This window comes from Coffea arabica, chromosome 8e (assembly GCF_036785885.1).
Source record: "Coffea arabica cultivar ET-39 chromosome 8e, Coffea Arabica ET-39 HiFi, whole genome shotgun sequence".
NCBI lineage: Eukaryota > Viridiplantae > Streptophyta > Magnoliopsida > Gentianales > Rubiaceae > Coffea > Coffea arabica.
Genome location: NC_092324.1, coordinates 47022513 through 47031147, shown reverse-complemented (window position 1 = coordinate 47031147; position 8635 = coordinate 47022513). Strand labels below are relative to the sequence as shown.

Genomic DNA, 8635 nt, shown 5'->3' with positions numbered 1-8635 from the left:
GTTGTAGTTAGTAGATTGCGTATATAGGAAAAAAGATGCACAGATGTTTCTCTAGTGAAGAATAATCAATGGCGCATGCTTGAGAGTTTCTGAAACATCAAGGTTGCTTGGGTTATAATTTTTCTCATAGTTTTTTTTAAAAAAAATTACTGTAACACTTATTAGGATGTGATGTATATGTACACTTTTTAGGATGTAATATATATATGTTAAAAAAGATGACTAAAAAAATATGTAAATGAAATATTTGTTAAAATCGTAAAATTTTTGTGTAAAAAAAAAAGGCAGATTCTAGTAGCATAACTTTGGGAGTTAGAATATATATTAAACTTTTTTTAATGTTATTTTATAGGAAAAATTATTTAAAACGTTTCTCACATTCCATCAAATATATTTTTTCATCCTTTACTTTTAAAATGTTAATTTGATGCCTTTATAAATTCAAGTTAATAAAATTTGATCCGAACCTAAATGTTTGACCACTTTTTTGGCTTGAAAGTTGAAATCACTACGTAATCCACATGCAGTCATTTTTTTATACACAAAAGGTCAAATCTTACTTTTTAATAGCAAAAATGAATATGGATTGAATCAAATTTCACCTTTTTAGGAAAAAAAGTGAATATAGTTTGGGTTAGATATCACTTTTTAGGGGAAAAATGAATATAAATTGGGTCATTTGTTTAATTATAACTGAGATCTATCCTTTTTGCCCCTAAAAAAATAATCATGTGTGGATCATGTGTTGGATTCAATGTAAAAAGTGGTTAAAAATCTAGCTTTGGACTAAATTTTACTGATTTAATTTTGTAAGGGACATAAAATTATCATTTTAAAAGTAAACAAAATGTAAGTGATGTTTTGAACGATTTTTCCTATTTTATATTATATAGAATTTTAAAGACCCATTAAAGCGTCTAAAAATTGGGGTGAAAATACCTAAGACTTCGTATGGATTAAGTTTTATTATAGTTGTTTATTGGGGTGATTTTAAAATTGAAATTTTACTAGCATTTTTTGAAAATAAAAAAACCACCTATCACTATCACCTACCACCCCTTCCACCGTCATCACTGTTTTCTCCTCCTTTTCTCATCCCTTTCCCATTCCTTCCCTCATTCTTCTTTCCTTCTATTTTCTTTTCCTCTTTTCCCCTTCTTCCTCTTCTTCCCTCCTCTTTTCTCTCCCCTCCTCCCTGCTTGACCCCTTTTCTCTTTCCTACCTTCTTCGATCATAATCAAATCACAAATTAGGAGAGAAAGGGAGAAAAAAGGAGAGACAGGAGAGAGGAGAACAGATGGAGAGAGGAAGAAGTGGCGGTAGTGGTAGAGGAGGGGACTGGTGGTGGGTGGTGGTATATGGTGGAGAGGGAAGGAGATAGAAATGGTTGGTTTTACTTCGTTTGTATTAAGTATTTTTGGGAGTGTTTTTAAAAAATTTTACTATTGCAATGAATATAAAAAACTTTTACTATAAATATTTTTTGAAATATTTAATATATTGCATGAATGAGATGTTTTTTGAATTATTTTTATTTGTATATTACTGTAACATTGTATTTGAAAAACTTGTTTTTCAAAAAAATGGTCAATCCAAACGGACTTATAATATATTGTATTTGAAATATTGTATGGATTATGTATTTTTAAATTTATTTTGTTTATGTGCAAATGTAACATAGGAGTTGAAAAACTTATTTTTAAAAAATAGTCAAATCCAAACAGAGATATAAAGATGAGGAGATAAAATAACGAGAAATTTGAAGAAAAAAAATTAATAGCCAAGACTAGTCTAATAAGTTTGCGGCCTTTATTACATCCATTCTGATTTAGAAAAAAGATTCGGGTAGTTAAACGAGGTTGGCGATTTAGAAAAAAGATTCCGGTAGTTGAACGAGGTTATCAAATGAGTAGATCGCCCAGCAGCCAGTATACAGTAGGGACAGTGTACTTTCCCAGAAGCAGCAGCCCCTCTATCATTTTCTCAAATCAGAAGATTAGCTGCATCCTAATTCCATCCATTTTTCTTGGTACACTTTTCTTTGACTTTTGACTGATTGGTATATGTGTAAATTCCCCATTTGCCCATTCTTCAGGAATGATTCGTACTTCTGCAGGAAGGAAGGAAAGGGTCACGCCGCAATTGTCCCTCCCCAGACCCCAGGGGACAACGACGGCTTAGAAAAGTGCCCACAACCTGTCATGTTGGTTTGGTTTTTCAGCTCAGCAAGTAACCAATCTATCACCGCCCTGCAGGGTCCACTGAGGCTGCCCCGAATTTTAAGCAACTACTCCAGTATTTAGAATTTACCGACCGACGGACTAGAAGCTTCCACGTAAGTATCTATCAAGAATCCGGAGAATCTCCGATCAGATTGCAGGTCAGACCTGGACTCCGAGCAGTAGGGAAAATATGTTCCCATTCATGGGCAAATCCCAATTTAGCTCCTCAAACTCAGAGCTATTCTAATTGTGGCTCCGCATCTTCTTTCATGATAATTGGACCATGATCTTATATTATCGTAACTAATTGTAATTAAATGGGATTTTTTAACTAGTGTTTAATAAACACTTATTCATATATCTAAGGTCCCGTTTAGCAAGTGAGTTTTTAGGTGTTTGTCTAAAATTTTATTGTAACTTACTTACTGTAGAAGTTTTTAAAATGTATTTTTTTTTAAAAATATTTTAAAATATATAGTTTAAAAATTTTGAAAAGTTTTTTGAGATTACTGTAACTAAAGTTTTTAAAAAACTTGTAATAGACAAATTTAGCAAAAAATTTGTCTGCCAAACAAGGCCTAAATCATACACTGATCTAATCACGTGTTAATGCACACGTTAACAAATATTACTCCACTTTGCGTTTATAAGTTTTTTGTCTTTAACTTTACATTTCTAAAGTGTTCAACACATGAATTGAAAAATGTATAAGATTCACAATTAGAACATAAAAAGCATGTGCAAGTAAATATCTTTGTCGTTTCTAAAGTAATAAGGGCCATTAAAATTCCTATTTCTAAAGTAGTCTAAGAAACACTTACCTTTAAAAAGGAAAAATCATTTTTAATTGTTCTCTTGAGCAAAAAATTATTATAAAAATGTTGAAGGGTATGGATAAAGACAACTAATTTTTGGTAAAAGCAGAGTGATAATTGACATCTTTGGAAGGGGCAAATTGAAATTAAGATTATGTCTATAAATATGGAGGGTATGCCATATGGCAATCCCAACTTCGAATTTTCTATACCTAACTTCACCTCTCTTTCCATAACCAGAGACAGCAATCCAAAATGATGCGGTACGCTACCGCTGCCTTGCTCCTCCTTGCACTTTCGATCATCGCCGTTGCTGAGGCTCGTGATAACTTCCTAAAGTTACCGTCGGAAATTGCCGATTTTTTCCATCCCAAGGAGAGGAGCGACGCCGGTGGCGACTCAGTGGGGACCAGATGGGCTGTTCTGATTGCCGGATCCAACGGTTACTGGAATTACCGCCACCAGGTGATCAAATCTGTACTTTTGACGAATTGTTTTATTTTGCTGAATTTTTCTCCATTAAGTTTATTTGTCGTAAGATTGTTTTTTTTTTTGAAGTATACTCCTGATGATCGAGCTGCAGAGCAACGTTTTTTTCCCCTTAACAAAAAAACAAGAACGGATTTTTTTAAAGGATTATTTGGATTAAGAATTTGGGTTCCAGATAAATTGGAAGGCTTCATAGTTTCATGATTTTAGCTACAGCTGAGAATGGTTAAGGATAATTAAATCCTTGTGACATTGTCAGCTGAGACAAAAAGTTTTCATCTTTCATCTGATTAGGAACTGAATTACGTGGTATATAATATTAACTTGATTACTGTTAAAGGCTTTTAAGGAGTGAAGCTGCCTTTCTTAAGTGTGGGAATTTTTTTCTTTTTGGTTGCTCAGCTCAGTCTTGATGTCCTGTATCTAAGCCTTATTGAGTTATGTTCCATAGAAGGGGGACAAATGATTTTGGGCTATATAACCGAGGTTTTCAGCACAGGGTAATACTGGCAGTGTAGGATATAGTATCCACGTTTTAGAATCTAAGACAAGGAAAGCTCCAGTTTTGGCTGTTGAAGAGTAATTATTGTTTGGATATCTGAAAAAGTAAAGGCTTCTGTTAAACTTTCTGTCTAAATCTTTACCACTGTTAGTTCGTTTTTTGGGCCAACAGACAATATTGGGGCTGCATACCTGTTTTCTACAACGTTAAGAATCTCTAATTGCTTATGCGCGCTACATGTTTGTTTTTGGCTGGAAGAACTAATTGATTTGAGATGCTGTGATTTTGTCTTATTGTGTTAGTGAATCTGGAAGAGGAAATTCCTATTTCTACTCTAAACATGCATGGCTAAGGTGGCTAGGTTTCTTTTTCAAACATGGGATTCCACTCTTGGAGACTCGAGGCTTTTGTGATTTTTACCGCCATGGAATTGTTTAATTACTTCTTTCAGCTAATAAATTAGAATTTTTTGTTCTGGATCTGTGAAGAACTTTGGTACTATAGTTGTTATGGTTGACAATTTGTTGAAAAAGGAAGATTGTTAATTTCTGTTTAGGACACTCGCATACCATGACACTGAAATATGTACAATTGTGTTTATTGATACTATGGTCTTTAATGTAGTCTATCTGTTCATGAAGTGCAATGTTGGTGTTCATAAGTACAACTCTTGCTTAATAATTCCTGCTGTAATGTTGTCTTGACCACATCTTTATAGAGGATACGAGTTATTTTCTTGTTTTTCTTAGTTAGCATTTTAACGATTTGATGGTTCTTTGATCTAGGCTGATGTTTGTCATGCCTATCAAATCCTGAAGAGGGGAGGTCTTAAGGATGAAAATATTGTTGTCTTCATGTACGATGATATTGCTTACAATGAAGAGAACCCTAGGCCTGGAGTTATCATTAACAGCCCTCATGGTGATGATGTCTATCAAGGAGTACCAAAGGTTTCTTCTTCTTCTTCTTCTTCTTCCTGAAGAATGAATTTCTTGTAGAATTCTAATATTTTCTATTGAGACTTGATGCACCCATGTGTGGCAGGACTATACTGGAGATGATGTTCATGCCAAAAACTTTTTAGCTGCTATCCTGGGGGACAAAACTGCAATTACTGGGGGTAGTGGCAAGGTTGTGGACAGTGGTCCAAATGATCATATATTTATCTACTATACAGATCATGGTGGTCCTGGGGTTCTTGGTAATTACCTTTAAGATCTCTTCTTATTGGCAGTTAACTCATCCCTTAAATCATTTTGTGATGATGTTCTTTTCGACTGTCTAAATTCCCAAAAATGGGTCACATTCTAGTTTTGCTAATCAGAAAGCTGCATCTGCCACTTATGCTCTCCTTACTAGAGATTGGTCCTTAAGCACCATTCTATGATGGTACTTGACCTATTATAGGAAGGGGAAAAAAAAAAGAAAAAGAAACCCCGGCAGATAGGAAGCCTCTCCATTTCAAAATAAGAGACGTACCTATGATTTTTGGTTGTAGCTTGGGAAAATTGTATTCCTTTAATACATCGTTCCTTTTGCATAAACCTTTTCTTCTATCCCAAATTTTGCGTACCTGGGGAAATTTGTGGGATGGTCAAAAACTAATTTTTATATTTCATGTCCTATAATACAGTTCTAATTTATAATTTTAGGCTTTGAAATGATAGATTTGCAATACTTTTCCTTTGTGTTGGCTGGTCTACTTGTTTGTTTCCTTTATTATGTTGGAATTTGAATCCTATGTACGGTCAAAGCATATGTCCATCATCTGAAAGAAAAATAGTGAAATCTACATTATCTACATAAAGTTGAAGTTTAAACTCCAAAAAAATTTTGGTTGATTATATTTTTGTCACTTAATGCTGTGTCGTTGATCAATAACTTGGACTGTAGGATTTTTTTTTAATTGATAACATTGTGGTCATTTAAAATCATGCCATGGATCAATAACTTGGACTTTAGGATATTTACTTTTATTTTGGCATGCAATCAGGGACGCCGTCGGGTCCTTATCTCTATGCAGACGATCTGAATGAAGTCTTGAAAAAGAAGCATGCTTCTGGCACATATAAAAGTCTGGTATATATTCTTTCCTTTTTACATTTCCTTGTGAATTATCCCATGCTCAGAGAGAGTGCATAGATGGTTACTGAAGTCTAAAAAAATGTGTTGGATACTGTTATCAATATCTAGGTTTTCTACCTAGAAGCTTGCGAGTCAGGAAGTATATTTGAGGGACTTCTTCCTGAAGATCTAAATATATATGCTACCACAGCATCAAATGCTGAGGAAAGTAGCTGGGGGACCTATTGCCCTGGAGAGTATCCTAGCCCTCCCCCAGAATATGAGACCTGCTTGGGTGACTTGTATAGCGTTGCTTGGATGGAAGACAGGTATGTTTGACTGGTATTGAAATATCCTAGCCACTTGTGCATATTATTAACTGTGATGTCAGATATTAATCTGGAGATATACTTGTTTTAAATGCTAATCTTTTAAAGGTTTCATGTTGGTGTGATCATGATACTGTCTTTTACATATCACTAGTATGATGAAGAAAAGTGCCAATGAGCCGCAATTGAATACAATATATGGACTTGAATTGGAGGTGTAACATTTGAATATAGTTATTGGGTATTTTTTACTCTCTAACAAACAAAGTGGTCTACATGATTTCTGTTTTCTTTGTTTGTTTTTGGTGCTCATCATAATAGTTTTTCCTTCTACAGCGAGATACACAATTTGCACACTGAAACTCTGAAGCAGCAATATCACCTGGTAAGGGCTTGTTCCTCATTTTAAATTACATTGAAAGGAACATTTTATGTTTCATTACTCAAAACAATTAGCAAGTACCATCTTGTGATTTCAAAATGCTTGAAATTGGCAGGTTAAAAAGAGAACCTCAAGCAGTAATTCAGCTTATGGCTCCCATGTTATGCAATATGGTGACCTAAAGCTGAGTTTCGAGGATCTTTTCCTCTACATGGGTACCAACCCTGCAAATGATAATTACACTTTTGTGGATGAAAATTCCCTACGGCCATCTTCAAAAGCTGTTAATCAACGTGACGCTGATCTGTTGCATTTCTGGGACAAGGTATTACAGCTTCCTTGTAGTGCATTGAGTTATTTTGATGCTTTTCTTGTGATGTCCAAGTTTTAGTTTATGAGTTATAACAGTGATGTGGAGCAGGACAAGGGTAAATCTGCCACTCAGCCCATGGTAGATTGAAAAGAAGTTAAGACATTTGGCTCCACTGCTATGCAGGAACGAAAAGTGTTTCTTGGAGATTTATTTGCTCCCTAGTTTGATAGAACTAAGTGCTGACTAGTATAAACATTGTTGGTTAGAACAGTGTATTAATTAAGAATGTGCTCATGTTGTATTATTGTAGGGTAAACAAGAGAACTAGCCAAAATTATACTAGTAATTTTTTGTTTCATGAGAACAGGCCAGAAATCCTCAACTGGGTGAATTAGAATGATCCCCTTTCGTAACGAGGGGGAGATAATAGTGCAAAAGCTTAAATTCCTTCCCAAGATGTGGCTGACTTTGCTGTCTACTTTTTTCATGCTTGTAGTTCCGCAAGGCTCCTGAAGGCTCTGCGAGGAAAGTTGAAGCTCAGAAGCAGGTTGTTGAAGCTATGTCACACAGAATGCATATTGACAATAGCGTGAAACTAATTGGAAAGCTTTTGTTTGGAATTGAGAAAGGTTCTGAGATACTGAACTCTGTCCGGCCAGCCGGCCATCCTCTTGCTGATGACTGGGACTGCCTAAAATCTTTGGTAAACTTTTATATCCATTTCTATCAAATAGATTCTGAAATCCCCAAGCAACACACATACTGAATAACACCAATTACAGTTATTGACATAATTTGCAGGGATCGTTGTTTTAGGTTTTTCTTTTCTGTATTTCCTTTAGCTAAGGGAACTGTATTGCTAAGTGTTTACAACTCCAGTTTTTGGCAAGGTTTTGCAACATATTTCACCCTGTAATAACCTTATCTTATACATTCAAGTGCTCTTGTTATCTTGCAGGTCAGAACATTTGAGACATATTGTGGTTCACTATCCCAATATGGAATGAAACACATGCGATCCATTGCGAATATCTGCAACGCTGGGATTAAAAAAGATCAGATGGCTGAGGCGGCAGCCCAAGCCTGTGTCAGCCTTCCATCCAATTCATGGAGCTCCCTCCACCGGGGATTCAGTGCATGATGATTGTTTCAGAAATTGATAACAAAATTACCTAGAATGTGACAGCATATTTTTGCTTGCACATATGATCAATTATGATTGTAAAATAGCCTACTTGCTTTTCATTGGATTTGCTTCCTTGTAAATAATCCTCAGAGAAGCATATCATATCTCTACCGAAAAGCCTAGGTGCTCTATATTTAGATAATGACAATTGTCATATGGCTGTATTTTTCTAGTCTTGCTGCATCATTGCGTTTGTGTGTGTGTGTTAGTTTATACTGCAGCAAAATGCTTATGTGACAGCATGAGAGGGGAATATGGGTAACCAATGTGCTCTGTCTCATGGAATTGGAAGCATAGCATAAATATATATATATATGATTATGTTTGTAATCA

The 8635-nt window shown here is 35.1% G+C and overlaps 1 protein-coding gene across 1 annotated transcript; it reads left to right on the top strand.

Annotated features, from left to right (window-relative positions):
- Positions 1–3222: 3222 nt before the first annotated feature.
- Positions 3223–8635, top strand: LOC113704937 (vacuolar-processing enzyme-like). The gene is made up of 9 exons (XM_072061961.1): positions 3223–3502; positions 4814–4978; positions 5073–5229; positions 6022–6107; positions 6222–6421; positions 6758–6806; positions 6919–7128; positions 7613–7819; positions 8075–8635. The coding sequence occupies exons 1-9, from the start codon at positions 3293–3295 to the stop codon at positions 8255–8257; spliced, it is 1467 nt and encodes a 488-aa protein (XP_071918062.1). The 5' UTR covers positions 3223–3292; the 3' UTR covers positions 8258–8635.

What these genes read in the sequence shown, in the direction of transcription:
- LOC113704937 (XM_072061961.1), top strand. Translation starts at nt 3,293, where the DNA reads ATGATGCGGTACGCTACCGCTGCCTTGCTCCTCCTTGCACTTTCGATC. An exon ending in GTTGCTTGGATGGAAGACAG is followed by an intron (nt 6,422 to 6,757) that starts GTATGTTTGACT and finishes TTCCTTCTACAG; the next exon opens with CGAGATACACAATTTGCACA. An exon ending in GGGACTGCCTAAAATCTTTG is followed by an intron (nt 7,820 to 8,074) that starts GTAAACTTTTAT and finishes GTTATCTTGCAG; the next exon opens with GTCAGAACATTTGAGACATA.